The 14,665-nt window shown below is 55.7% G+C and overlaps 1 protein-coding gene across 2 annotated transcripts in view; it reads right to left on the bottom strand.

Moving 5' to 3' along the window:
- MGAT5B (alpha-1,6-mannosylglycoprotein 6-beta-N-acetylglucosaminyltransferase B) overlaps positions 1-13,046 on the bottom strand; it is a 68,458-nt gene extending 55,412 nt beyond the window's left edge. For both annotated transcript variants that reach the window (XM_032129064.1, XM_032129065.1), the window contains exons 1-2: positions 12,810-13,046; positions 6,476-6,588 (exon numbers count right to left, since the gene is read on the bottom strand). In XM_032129064.1, coding sequence (XP_031984955.1) covers positions 6,476-6,588; positions 12,810-12,877 — 181 coding nt within the window. In that variant the 5' untranslated portion in view covers positions 12,878-13,046. The remainder of the gene's footprint in view (positions 1-6,475; positions 6,589-12,809) is intronic.
- Positions 13,047-14,665: the final 1,619 nt, after the last annotated feature.

Below are 14,665 nucleotides of genomic sequence, written 5' to 3'. Positions count from 1 at the left end.
GGGCTGAGCAGCATCTCAGTGCAGCCAGGACAGAGCTGAACCATGCTGTGCCCTCCTCTGCTGTCATCCCTCACAAGGAGAGAGAGCACACACTGGGTCAGGATCATGGTCCAGACCTGCTCCTCCTCCTCCTCCCCTCCCAGCACAGCTGACTGCGAGGGGGGATGACAGAGTTACCCAAGCTCACTCTGATCGTTAGCAAATCCGAGCTTGACCTTTCTGCATCCTCTGTGAGAGCAAATGGTGATGTTACCTGGCCACGCTAACCCAGCTGGGATGCTGCTGGAACAGAAGGAAAAGCAGCAGAGCCAGGAGCAGGAGCAAAGGACCCCTCTGAGGAGATCGTGTAGGTTCTCACATTTCTATTTGGCCTCTCTGCTCCACTCCTCAGGGAGCAATCCAAGGCATTGAAATAACACAAGATCCCTTTGCTTCACAGTGCTGTGGCTCTGAAATGGTGAAGATGCCCTACAAAACCCCGAGCAACCTTCAGCATTATCATCTGCAGCACAGTTCCCACCCCTCCACAACATCCCTGCTCTGGAGAGAAACAGAAGCCACAAATACCAAAGCTTACAGCTGTGCTGCACAGCCCTAAACATCTCCCTCTCTCCTCTTCTGTGTTCACTGATGGAAGAAATCACTTTAAGCAGGTGAGACTCCAGGAGCTGGAGCAAGTGACAGCAGCAAGAGAGGCAGAACACTCCAGGAGCTGGAATACTGAGGGGTTTTGAGGAGAACAGGGCAGGATTCCTGCTGGGTGATGTTAAACACCATCTCCAGCACAACATGCCTTGGCTGTTGGCTCTGGATCTCTCCTGAGAGTCCCGTAGCCCAGCGTGGCAAACCAGAGCCATTCTGACGCCACAAGGAAGCCCCAGTGTTCTTTCCCCATGGTCTGCATGTGGCACAAAACACCCCAAGCCAGCAAGGGGAGGCTTCCTTAAAAGACTTTCTCCATAACTTTTCCACATTTATTTTTATTCCCTCCAAAATGAATGTAAATGACCAAATCCCAGAGGTTTTTGCAGCAGAAGCTGTTCTCTGGTGACCTGCAATCCTGCTGTGTCTGCAGGCACTGGTGCACTGCCCACCTCCAGACAGATTCCAGGTCCAGTTACCATTGCCCAGCTCCAATATCCCAGTGGTGTAGGACTGGGAAAACCTCTGTTCTAGCCCACAAGCTCCTTATCAGCCCATCAGGGTCCATATCATGGAGCCCTGAGGAGACCAGACCCCAAAACACATCTCAGCAACCTAGGACAAGGTGCAACAGCCTTCCAGAGGCTGAGCTTCACCCCTGCTTGCTTCTGTTTTCCAGCTTGTGCTCTAAAATCAGCTCTCTCCCACCCTTGTCCTTCCTTCATCCCACTTCCCACCGATCCTGCTCCCAAAGTGGCGGAGGAAACACAACACAGGAGCCCAATTGTGGTCAGCCACAGGAAACCAGCTGGAGATGCTGCTGGGAACTCGTTTTGGGGTGGGAAAAGGCAGGTGCTGAGCTCTCCAGCTGAGCAGCAGGAAACACTCGAAAATGGGTTGGGAAGACAGTCATGGGAATAGCAAACACACAGCTCCAGCCGCTCAGCAAACCCCCACTTCCCAAGGGCAGCAGGACTCAAGGACCTCAGCACCAGAACTGCTGCTGCAGCAGTGACCCCCAGGCACAGAGGTACCTGTGAATCACTCCAAACCCTTCTACCAAAGTCCCAGCAAGGTCAGCTGAAATCAAATCAGAGCCCTCTTGCAAGAACCAGCAGCCCAGCAGGAGGGCAGAGCTCAGCTCCAGCCGTTTCGGGGTATCAGGACCTGTCCTACACATCCCCTGCATTTGCAGCAAATTCCTCCAGCACCTCATACCCAGCCCTGCAGGAATCAACAGCAAGAGGAATCCAAAGGCTTTTGATTCTTTGAACCAGCTACAGCAGTTGCAGGCAACATTCCAGCCACATCTAATCGCGTTTTAACACTTAATAACCTATTTTCCCCCGCTAATCCCCTGCAGCAGCAAGTTCCACCAGCGGGGTGTACATCCCACCAAATCCAGCCTGGGGCACAGCCACGGGCTGAGGGACCACTGCCAAATCCCTCCCAGCAGCATGATGACAGAATTTGGTGCTTTTTCAGCATCAGCCTCCTGCCCCCTGACTCTGGCCGTAAAACAACAGCAAGAAAGATGCTTGGGGGGGAAAAAAAAAATCACCAAACATATTAAATTCTAAATAAGAGAAGAGGGCACAGAAAACTCAATCTCTTGAGCCTAGAGCCCTTCCCAAAGCATCTCCCACATTCAAAATTTATAGACTTCTCTGTTCCTTTTTTTAATCTACATCTTTGTTTGCAGAACAAATTCTCTCAGTGGCCATTTCAAAACAAAGGAACCTTTGTCTGTGTTTACTTGACAGAAGAGGATTAGGATAAAATAACTTGCATTTCAGAAGGGGGTTTTTTATTTATTGTTAAGATGCAAAGCCTCTGCTGCAGCGAATCACGAAGCAGAGAATCCATCTGAGGAATGATTTCTGGCACACACCGAGAAACTTGGCTTTTGGAGAGAACCTCCGAGAAAGGTATTCACATACAAAAATCGAATTTAAAATGGGATTAACTTCTGGACTGTGACATTATCCATCTCTCCTTTTCATGCTCCTGCCTCACATCTGTGTTTATTTTGGTTATGACCGGCTGCTCGCACAGTTCAGGAGCCGAGAAAGCTCTGGGCAGGGCTGGGACATTTTCATGTCTCCCTTTGAACTGCAATAGCTGAGGCTCAAGGCTGGGCTGGGCAGGTCACTCAGGGAGAAACAGGAACAGCCCCAGCCTAAACTGGACCAGGGACTGTGAACTTCAGCATCCATCCACAACCCAAAGGATTTTTTGGATGCAGATGATTTTGAAGCAAATGATTTTTTGACATCCCCCAGCTCTCTGCAGCCACCCCAGCCCCGCAGGCCCTGAAGTGCATGGGCAGCTTCCCCTGCACAGCGGAGCCTGGCAGGACATGTGGGAACAAGGAGCAGCACAAAGAGCCACAAAAGCTGGGATCAGCCCCAGGAAGGACTGCAGGAGCTGACACTCACTCACCACAAGCCCACCCCAATAAATACTCCAGCTCCACTGTAGAGCAGCCCACGCCAGAAGCACACGGAGGAGGATGTTGGCAGCTTCCCTGCAACATCCATCAATTAATGAATAATGCTCCAAAGGGCACCTCCAGGCGTCCAGGTGGAGCAGGCAACAGCAGCAGGGACCAGGCTCCTTCCCCACCAAGGAGCCCATTCCTGGGAAACTCTCAGGCCTGGGCATGGCAAACCTGAGGCCACACACCCAGGAACTCCTCCCAAGCCACTGGCCATGAACCTGCCCAGGTTTGTGCAGATTCCCACCCCTCCTCACACCAAGAGCTCACCAGCTCAGCACAATTAAGCTGCTCCTCCGAGCTCGCCTCCAGCCCAGCACTGTGTGCTCGACAGCAACCGTAACCGCCAGGAACATTTCCTGGCTTTCCCTGGGATCCAGAACACGTGTTAATTAAATGCCAGTTTGTTATTCAAACAGACCTTTGGAGACTTCACAGCGCTAAAAAGCAGCACATCCATTCCTGCTCCCACCCTCCCCACTTCCACCTTCATTCCACGCTCCTCCACGCGAGCTCCGCATCCCCTCAGCCAGGAGAGACCTCCTGCGTCCCCTCCTCAGCCTCCTGCTCCAAAAAACAGACGGGGTCAGAGCTGCCCACAGCCTCACATCAGCCAGGTGTGCTCCCAAAGTCTGCAGGGATGGAGTTTCCCCACCTCTGCAGAGGCTGTGACTCCCCATGTCCCAGAGCACATGGGAGGCTGCCCAGGATGCATCATCCTTCCTGCTTTTTTCCATGGGGTGGGATAATTCATTTTTCCAGCCATCAGAGCTTCCCCTGACAGCCCCAGCCTTCCACAGGTGACAGAGGGAGGTCTGCAGTGACACTGGCCAGCTCCTGGCTTGGACATTCCCTGAGGCCTCGGTCCCGCTCTGCTTTGGGGGTTCCTCACACCTGGGAACAGCTACATCACCCTGGGGCACAGCCAGTCCCTACAAAGCAGCGTGACAGGAAAGGCTGAACCCCAAAAGCCTGAACCAGGTGTTAAAGAGTGAGAAAAAGCCTCTCAGGCTGTGCCTGCCAAGCTTTGGGGACAAAGAACAGAACCTCCCCCCAGTTCATTATCTTCCTCCAGAGACAGGAGAGAGGATGCTTTGTGTTTAAAACCAGTGCATGAGGCCATGAATGAAGCTCATCTTCCCCAAAAAGAAGCACAGCAACAGCCAAATGTGCAGCAATTCATCTGGAAGCAATAGTTTGTTTGGCAGAGCCACTGAATATAGGAAAAAAAATTTGGATTTGCATTGAATTTTTGAGCTTTCTAACAAAGCAGGACTTGCCTTACCCAGTTAGACAGCTAAGAGACTAAAACTTTGAAAAAATAGATGATCTAGGTCATAATTTACTTCTTTTCTTCTTTAAATGAGACCAGCCAGGCATTACCAGAAGCAGCATTCAACCTGCACCACCTCAGAGCAAAGCAGCATCTCTCCCAACCAGCAAGGCCAGTGCTCACAGCCCTCAGCAGATCCAAAGAGTATCAGGCAGGAGGGTGAACCCTTTTACACACCTTGATTTAATCACCTGAACCCCTAAGCATAGAGGATTTGAGGTGTGAGGGCCTGAAAAAGGAGATTTGTTTTGATCCAGCTCCAGGGCTGTGCTGACACTGCTCCAAATAAACGAGACAGGCAAGGATGGAGTCAGTGAATTCAGAGATCTGGGTTGAACTGATGACAAGGATAAGGATGGGAAAAGCCACTCCAAGGCATCCAGAAAGGGGCCAAAGAGCTGAGGAATGGTCTTTTTGCCATTATTTCACCCCAATTTTAGAGCCCTCTGGGTTGACACCAGGTGCTTCTGCAGGTTTCTGGAAACCTTTGCTGCTCTTTGCAGCACAACCTGTGCCATGTCTCAGCTGGTCCTACAGTTCATAGGTCTCTCTTTGCCTTTCTTTCAGTTCTCTACAGATTTTCAGGGGCACTGGGGCTCCTCTGGGACAGAGGGCAGCTGTGACAGTGACACCTTTAATTTCAAACTCAGCAATCTTTTCAGAACCTGTCTCCTCAAAAGCCAGGTCTGGAGAAGGTTTGGGGAAGGCAGTGGTTTGGGGGCTTATGCCCATTCTCCTCGCGCTGCTTCTTGTCCCAAGAAGGAAGAAATCCCCTAAAACCAGACTTCACTCAGCAGCCATGCTGGGATGTGTGCTTGGCTTGAGGACAGGAGCACAAAACACACCCTCCCCAGGGGACACGTACCCTGAGCAAGTGCAGAAACACTGAAAGCACTGACCCTGCCTCCAGGCTGAGGTCACCAGGAAAACACCAGCCCTTGGAAAAGGGGTTAATGGAGCTGGTGATGGGAGCAAGTGTGGGAGCAGAGGGGGAGGAACATCAGCCACCGTGTGCACCACCCATAGGGAGAGCACAAATCCAGCTGCCACGGGCTGCAAATCCAACTCTTGGAAAGTCAACTAAGCAACTAAACACCATGCAGCTTCTGGAAACCACCACTTTATCCCTCTCCTTCTGTAGGGAAGCAGCTGGCACTGCTTTCAGCACCACAAGGAAAGGATTTAATGCCCCAAAATCACATCCTGGGTGAGGCTGTGGAGCTCAGATCCTCCCATGGTTTTGGCACAGAGAAGAAGAGGACCATGGTGGCCTGACCAAGCCCATCTCACCCTGCTCAGGGGAGCTCAAGTTGACTGGAATCTCAGAGGAAAAGTCAGGGGAAGCTCAATCCATGGCAGCAGAGTCCTCCCAGAGCAAGGGCAGGACATGACTGTCCCACCACTGAAGTGTCTCCTGAGCTGACTTCATGTCTCACCAAAAGAGGTGTTAAATGCAACAGAACACACGCTTGCTAAAAATTAGAATCTTTCTCTTCTACATTTCAGCACCTGCATAAAACCACAAAGGCCTTTTATTTTCCCTTCCCTGAGGAACAATTTCCACTCTTTGCAGACCAAAACTGCTCAAACCCACCGAGACCTCCAAGCACCTGAGCCGAATCCTCCACACGTCAGACCAGTGGCAGCCCACACAACCCACACCAGTGCCAGCTGAGGCTCTGATCCCGCTGCCTCCCCATCCCTCTGCTGCAAGCCAGGGCCAGAACCTCCCCCCCAGCATTCATCCCCACCGTGTCACACCTCTGTGTGTGAGCACAGCCACGTTTGAGCCACATGGCAAAGTGACCCATGCCACGGCAAGAGAGGCCAACAGGACCCTGAGCCATCCTGATAACCCCAAAAAGGGCCAGGAGGGAGCTGTGGGAATGGAAGATCCAAGCACCATCCTCCTGCATGCCTGGCACTCATCAGCTCAGCTGGACCGTGCACGTGGGGGTCACGGAGCAGCAGGTGGGACCGGCCGGACACGGAGCCGCGCTCACCTTCGGTGCGGATGGTGAAGGGGGAGTCCCCCAGGCGCTTGGCTGAGAACTGCCCTCCCAGCGATGTCATCAGGAAGCACAGCGTGAAAAATCCAATGCCCAGCACGAAAATCCTGCGGGAGAGAAAACAGAGCTGGAGCAAGGTGTGGTGAGGAGCCAGCTCTTCCCTCCTGGGGCAGCCCCACCACCCCTGGGGTGGGTAATCCCTTTGCACAGCAGCAAGTGGCACTTTGGGTTTGGGTGTCTGGGACAATCCCAGCTTTCCAACTGCTCCATCCCCACCCAGCCCTGGCAGGGAGCATCTGTGCAGCCCCAGCCCCACCAGCACCTCACCCCAGCCATGGCCAGACCCACGTGCGCTTCACAGAGAGCCCCAGGACGCTTCTGCCCAAACCCTGGCACTGAGCAGGGGGGTTTTGCCCAAGAACCCCCTCTGAAATCCCTGCTCCAATGGGCAGGACTTGAGGAATCCTGCCCTGCCCTCCAGGGGGAGTGGAGGATTTGCATCTTCAGTGGGGAAGCTGAGCCAGACCACAGCTGCCCGTAAGATGCTCCACCACGACAATAAACAATACCTGTACTCCTCTGGGAGAGAGGAGCAAAGAGAGACCTTTACCTTCCCTTCCTCCCAAAGGATCTAAAAAAAGCCCTTTTATTTTTTTTAAGAAAGCCTTTTGTTCTGCTGTAACCAGGCCACCAGCATTGTCATGGTGTCACCAGCCCCGTGCGTGGCCTGGGGCCATCCCATCCCTGCTTTGCCCACCCGGGCTGGCAGGGAAGCAGTTCCCACGGGGACAAGCCGGGCAGGATGTCATCTGCACGTCACCTCCAGCGAGGGACAGGAGCTCCCAGCACTGCTCCTGCTCAGGCCAAATTCAGGCCAGCCACTCTTTAGGGGGTGGAAAGGCTGAAGGGAAGAGCTCTGTGCCAGCCTGGTTGTTGTGCACCAGGGAGTGCAAAGCAGAGAGCTCTGTGCCAAGGGATGGGTGCCTGGCCTCCTTCCACTGCTCAGAGACGCTGCCATCGTCCCCGAGACTCCGTGCAGGGGCAGCATCCTCCAGCAGGCACACGGGAAAAGCCCTGGCACAGCCACTGCCAGGTGTGGGTGTGACAGCTCCCAGAGCAGCAGCCTGATCTCAGCCACCAAACGCAGGGGAAATCTCGAGGAGGAGAAAGAGAAAAGACAGCCCCCAGCCAGCTTTGTGAAACAACAGGCTTGTCTCACCACAGATGAATCCTGTGTGGGACAGGGAGCTGAGGAAGCCCTCAGGGGTGCCCGCTGGCATCGCTGCCTCTCAGCAGCCCTGAGCCAAAGGGAAGCAAACCACAGAGGACAGGAGCCTCCAACTCCCCTTTACGAGCTCACAGCATCCTCCACAGGGCTCGGGAGCTGCACACAGACACAGCACAGCCACCCAGGCTGTTCCAGGTGCACAGGAGCCCACAGCTCTCCACCTAAGCATTCCTACACAGCTAAAAGGCAGAGGAGTAGGAACCAGCCCTTAACTCTGGGCTGCAACACACCAGCACTGCAATTATGTGCTGCTGCAAAGGGCCAACAAATAAAGTGACCTGCTTCAAAGCCCTCGTTAGCAACTGGAGATGTTGTGGAGAGCTCAAGTACCGGGTCAAGCAGCTCAAGAAGGGCTGGGCTTCCCCAGGGAGATCGAGAGGAGGAGCTCCCAGGGCAGCTCCCTACTGTCCCAGCACGGCATGGCCAGGCTTTCCTTGCCTGGACAGGCTCCTGGACAAAACATGGCACTTGCAGGGGATCCCACGAGCTCCCTGCCTCCATCCAGCCAGCTCTGACGCTGCTGTCACACAGTCAGCACACACCTGAGCCCCAAGAGCCAGGGCAGCCTCTCTCTCAGCAGCACCCAGCTCAAGAACAAAGGGTTTCCTCTGCCTGCTCTGAGGAGAATCAGCCTGGCTCACAGCAGACAGGCCCCTAACTCCTGTCCATCCCCATGGAGCAGCCCTGCCCCAACCCTCAGGGGCACCTGGCCATGGGCTCTGGACAAGCAGCACAGCACAGCCTCCCATCCCCTTCTCACCTCCCACCTAATCAGGGGGAAAAGCAACACCCTGGGCTTGTCAGCACTAACGAGCTCTGCCAGCTCAGCACAGCACAAACACTGCCTGACAGCCAGGCCAGGAGAGCAGATCCACCTGAGAGAGCTGATTTACCCGGGAGAGCTGATCCACCTGGGAAAGGGGATGCTCAAGTGCATCACTAAAACTGCCTGACATCCCTGTGCAGGTGTGGACCAGCTGAGGTTCCTTTAATTTCCCAATGAGCCACCCCTGGAGGGGTGGAAAGCAGTTCCAAGATACATAAAGCACTGTGTGCTCACTGATCCAGACTCCCATCCCTAAAGGCCTGGCTACAGGCAGGGCTGGTGAGCTCCACAAGCAGCAACCAGTGGAGCAGAGCCACCCTCTCCCCAGTAGATGCTGCTGAACCATGGAGCTGTGGAATCTGCACACAGAGATGATACAAACCTCAGCCCCCATCCCAAAGCAGACCTGGGAGAAGGGTTTTCAGAGAGCTGTGGTCCAGCTCCAGCAGAGAGGTGATTGTGGAGGCAGCAGAGCATCCCTGATGCTGCAAAGAAACGTGGTGTCCCATAAATAGCTTGGAGAGGGGGTGATTTGGGGACATTAGTGCACTGCCATTATCACAGCCTGTACCCAGCGTGGTGCTGGGGCTGGGAAGAGCTCTCAGGAACACACTGGAGGGGGTTGCTGCACCCAGCTTGGCTTTGGAGGGCTGAATTTGTCCTTAGGGAACTCTGTGCTTCCCTGGCAGGGAGGACAACAGCAGGGTGGAGAGGAAAGAAGCTGAAGGGGGTCAAAGCCCAGCCAAGTCCTGCACCCCAGGGTCCCTCCTGGGAGCACATCCTGGTACAAACCCCACCCACAGCCCTGTCCTGGTACCCCCCTCCCCCAAGGGGCACTTTAACAAAGCTTTACCTGGATAAATACTCAGATCTGGTCCTGCTCTCACACCTCCTATTGACAGTATCTTTATCATCATGCAAGACATTGTTGATGCTTTTTACTCTTCGTAATTATAGTCTGTCAAGGAGGGATCGTTAAACACCGAGCAGAAAGAAAAAGGGGAAGGGAAGAAAAAGATACAAAGGTGATCTGTGCTCTACCATCTCCCTAGGAAACTAAACCTTTTTCATTTTGACTGGATTACAGAGAGAGTAGGGGAGATGCAAGATGCTTTTTTCCAAAAAAAAAAAAAAAAAAAAGGAATCGGAGCCTAACTGGAATTGCTGTCCCTGGGAGATGAGTGCATCCAGCCCAGAGCAGTGCTCCAGGGAGCAGGAAGGGTGCAGGGCCCCCTCTCAGCCTGAGGACCCCATCTCTTTCACTTTTGCTGATGTTCTCCAGGTGAATAAAAATGCCTGGCCCAGCCTCAGCTGAGTGGAAACTCCTTGTACAGAAAACAAATACCACAAAGTAGGTAAAATGCACCAGATCCCAGATGGTCCAAATGCACTGAGTCCTCACCCCCAAAATCCAGTCTAACTCCCTGAAGACTATGGAGTTCCAACGACCAAATAACATCTATCCTTCATGCTGGCTTTGCCTGTCACGCAGTGTCAGGTTTAATTCATTGCTCAGGCACAGTTCTGGTGCCAAGTCCCTCTCCACATCCTCCCCAAACTGAAATGGTCACAGTTCAGGGTTCTGGCTCAGTGCCCACAAGAGAAGAAAGCAAAATTCCTCAAGTCTTAAATGAAAATTGGAGGTGATGTCCCAGTCATGGAGGATTTTGGCCCACGGAACTGAAAGCTGGATGTGACCAGGAGGGTCTGAGTGCTGAGCTGGGATGTGGCGGGGGGAGGGAGGCCAGCAGCACCCAGCAGGAGGGGACTGTGACACTGGGTCTGTGGCAGCAGTTCTGTGCTCACAGTGCCACATCACCCCGCTGGGACCCACGGGGAGAATATTATGAGGGTGCCTGGGGAAACCAAGGGTTACAGAGTCGGGTAACATCTTGTATCAGAGAAGTTTTCAACTCCCAAATGCTGAACCACCATTCCCACCAGCAGAAGTCAGGTTAATAAACGACCCCTCTCCCTCAAACCTTTTTTGCTTGGAGCCTGACAGGGTCATGGTGCTGTCAAAGTGATGCTCAGCCATGGGCATTGCCCTCCATGCAGGGGACCAGGGTGAACTCTCTTACTGACCACTGCGACATCCCATGGAAAGCCTGGCTTTGGCTTCCAGCTGGCAAATGGAGCTACAGAGCCAAGAGCTGGGCGAGCTGGACCAGGGCTGCTCGGTGAATTCCATCAAATGAGACACCCTTTGCTGCTGAGATGAAGTCAGAGCCACCCTTGGACATTCCTGTGTTTTCCACACTGATCTGCTCCCTCTCCCCTTCCCTTCCTGCAGGAGCTCTCCCAGCTCAGGGCTCTGCATTGCTTTGCTAAGTGTGTCTGGAAGGTGGTTAATGAAATGTTTTGGTGCACAGGATCAGGTTTCCTGTGTGCTGTTTGCCGATGGCACCGCTGCCCCGAGCCTACATCACAAAGGGGATTGCACCACAGGATTCCCTGGAGCAGCCAAGCTTTGCTCAGCCAGCAGCAAGGAACCCATTTACAGGACCCATCCCGACTGCCAAGATCTTCTCCCACTCCTGGAAGTTATCCCTGACCCACATCAGCTGTGGGGTGCTGATTTTAGGGGAGCAGAGCAGATTTGCACCAGATTATGGCTGGAGCTGGGCAGTGCCAACACTCGCCCATGCTGGGCTGGGAGCAAGGTGACACAGGACTGTGACATGGAGGGTCACACTCAGCGTGACAGCAGCATAGAGGAGGTGCAGGGGTTCTGGACATTGTGGCACAGCTAGGAGAGGGTCTTGGGAATTTCTCCTCTTGCACAGGGAAAGCCTGACTGTTAGCAACAAGGTAACCCCAGTGGTTCTGGTCTGTACTGGTTTGAGAGCAGAAGCCAGCCCAGGACACACGGACAGGGCAGTGCAGGTGCCCTACACTGCTATGGACACCAGGGACTCTCCAGGCATCACAAACCTCTCATCCACACACATCCTCAACCTTGCTGGGACTTTGTGATCACCCTGAAATGCACTCCCCGTGCTTCCCCACCCTGATCCCAGGTCACTGCTGAAAATCGGGTTCCCCTGCTCCAGGAGTGATGCCCAGGGCACAGGGATGCTCAAGCCAGTCGCTTCCTCTCTATGGAATTCAAACGCAGTTAAGAAAGCAAACAGCCAGGCAAAGAGCATTCCCCGGGGCGAGTGTGCCCTTTGCGTGTCTCTCACAGTCACTCCCTGCCCCACCTGGAGCAAGCCTGAGCTGTGGGAACGCTCACGCCTCTGCCACCACTTTGTGACATTCCCTTGGCCAAGTTCCCCGGTCCCAGGGCGGTGCCGCGGGGTCCAGCGGCAGGAATCCCTCCAGGCAAGCAGAGCCAAGCAGCTCCCGAGGAGAGGCAGAAACCTTTCCACACCTGGGCGCAAGCGAGCGGCGCAAGCACAGCCTGTCCTCCCTCGCAGCGCCGGGCGGCAGCCTGGGCAAGGCAAAAAGGCAGCGAGCAGATAGATCCCTCCGGTGATCCCAAACCTCCAAACACAGCGGGGAGCGCTGGAAACCGCTGGGCTGGGCTCACCCCGCCTTGAGCTTCACCCCCGGCACGTTCCCCTCTATCTCTAAGGGGTTTTGGTGCCTCTCCCCATTGAAAAACCAAGCAACTACCGACACCTCCCCTGTGTCTCAAGCCCGGGAGCAACCCAAGAACATCTCCAGTGAAGCAAAGAAGCCGGAGAGCAAGGGCTGGAGAGGGGAAGCAAAGGTATGGAAGCAAAAATGGGGAGTTCCAACACGGGGAATAAAGCAATGGGTGGGTACGGGTGTGCTGGAGCCGTAGGGGTTCAGGTTTGGACATCCACCCCGGCCCCACCGCTGGTTCAGGGTGGGTTTCAAAGTCCCCAGCTGCACCAGCAGGTTTAAACCAGAGGAACCGAATCCCCGCCGAGTACCAGCATCTCCGAGGACGGTACTAAAAAAGCCAGCGTTGAACAGCCCCGCGATAACCCCAGAGATACCGGCGGTGGGGCGAACCGGGAGCCGGCAGCCAGCGAGAGCCGCACGACCCGCACGCTGCCCCGCGGGCAGACCCGCCCGGATCCCTGACACCCTCAGCTGGGCTCAATCCGCACACGCACAGCCCCGCAGGCTCACACAGAGCCCGGCCAGCCGCAGCCCCCCGCACCCAACGCGCTCCGCCGGCCGCTCCCCACCCGCAGGAGCCGGGAAAGGCGGCAGCGGCCAGGAGGAAACACCAACTTTACCTAAAGGGTCTCAAGGTGACGAGGCATCTTCTGACCATTATCTTGCCATCCGCGTTGACTGTGATCATCGTTCAAAGTTGCGGGCAGGGGGCGGCCCCGCACCCCCCCCAGAGGCAGCGAGGGCGGCAGCGAGCGGGGCTCAGCGGGCGGGGCGCGGGGCTGCGCGGGGGCGCATGGCGGGGGCAGTGGGGGGACACGTCCCCTCAGCCCTACCCCTGCCCCTGCCCGTGCCCGCTGCCGGCCGAGCCCATGGCCGGGCCCCCCTCGGCTCCGCTCCGCTCCGCGCACCCCGCGCTGCGGCTCCGCTCCGCCCCGCACCGCCCGCACCGCCCCGCGGAGCCTCCGCCGCGCTCCGCCGCGCTCCGCGTGCCATCTAGCGGCAACCCGGCCCCGCGGAGGAGGCGGCGGGACAGGGGGGTAAGGGAGATGGGCGTGCGGCAGCCCCCCGAGGAGAGGGGATGGCGTTTTGGGGGGAGGATGGCCGGGTTTGGGAGGAGAGGGCGGCAGCATCCCCGCGCAGGTGACAGCCCCCGGCGTGGGGACCTCGGGAGGCAGGGATGGCCCTCCGGCGAGGGCTGTCAAACCAGCAATGCCACCGAGCACCGTGCCCAGGAGCTGTTTGATTTGGGAGGTTTTAGGAGCAGGGCGAACCTCCCTTGCGGGGAAAGGCGGGTCTGGATTCCCTGACAGCACCAGGCTGCAGCTTTGCGGCCCCATCACCCTGTTTTCTCCCTGGGAGGCACAGTCACGGCCCACGATGTGGCTTCCCAAAGTTCCCGGGTATCCGTGGGTGCTGCCAAGAGGATCAGGGCGGTGTCCTTGGGAAGACAAAGAAGGAGCCGTGAGAGCTGAGGCAGGAGCAGCAGTGCTGAGCTCAGCAGAGGGGTTTCCGGCTCGCCTGTGAAAGGTGACAAGAACAAAAAGCCTTCCAAAACTTGGGACTTAAAGGAGCCAAGTGTGCACAGAGCCCAGAGATGCCCCATTTCCAGCCCCAGCCAGGATGGGTGCGCCCCACCGGAGGATGCAGCCCCCCGGGGTGGGCACAGAATGGCTGGAAGGACAACGTTGTCCCCCCTGTGCAGTCTTGGCTGGGCTACAGGACAGGGCCAGGCTGTGGTCTGGGGGGGCTGTGGTGCCAGCAAGGCCCCCTCATGCCATGCTGGCCCCATGGCTGGCTGTCCCCCTTTGCACTGGATACCACCACAGGTGCCATAAAGTGTACGGTGACACTGGGGGACAGCCATCCCTTGCCTTCCCCACGGTGGGATGCTCTCCTCCCATGGTTTTCCCCAGCCTTTCTCCATCTCATTTTCTTCCAGAGAGAGAAATCTCCCTCCAGCCCCACCCCCCTGGCCTGGCTCAGTGATCTGCTCCAGAAGCGCTGAGCAATTCCAACGCCCTCCCAGCACCAGCCACCCACTCCTCTACAAACTAACCATGATTGTGCACAATCCCAGTGTTCTCCTGTGGGGCTGATGAAGAGGAAATGCTGCTGTGATACTGCATTTCCATAGGGATCCCAGATGCTCACACTGCTTCCTTCTCCCCAATGGAAACCAGGGGTGGCCCTGATTAGCAGAGCTCCAGGGGGCATCAGCTGCAACAGCACCAGCCACAAGCGAGCTCGGGGACAGACAGCTGGAAATTTACCCCAAAACAGAGTTTCTCCCCATGAAACAGCACTTTTTATCCAAGCAGGAGTGAGAAGCAAAACCATATTCTCTAGGGCTTCCGAAATACAGAGGGATTTTTGTGTTCGTCCACGCTTTGCAAGGGAAGGTGACAGGAAAGGAGTCATTGCCACTCCAGGTCTGAGTAGGATCACAGCAGGATGTGGCAGACGGATGCACAGACTG

The sequence above is a fragment of the Corvus moneduloides genome, chromosome 19, assembly GCF_009650955.1.
Source record: "Corvus moneduloides isolate bCorMon1 chromosome 19, bCorMon1.pri, whole genome shotgun sequence".
NCBI lineage: Eukaryota > Metazoa > Chordata > Aves > Passeriformes > Corvidae > Corvus > Corvus moneduloides.
Note: the sequence above shows the minus strand (reverse complement) of the source record. Positions and strands in the feature narration are given on the sequence as shown.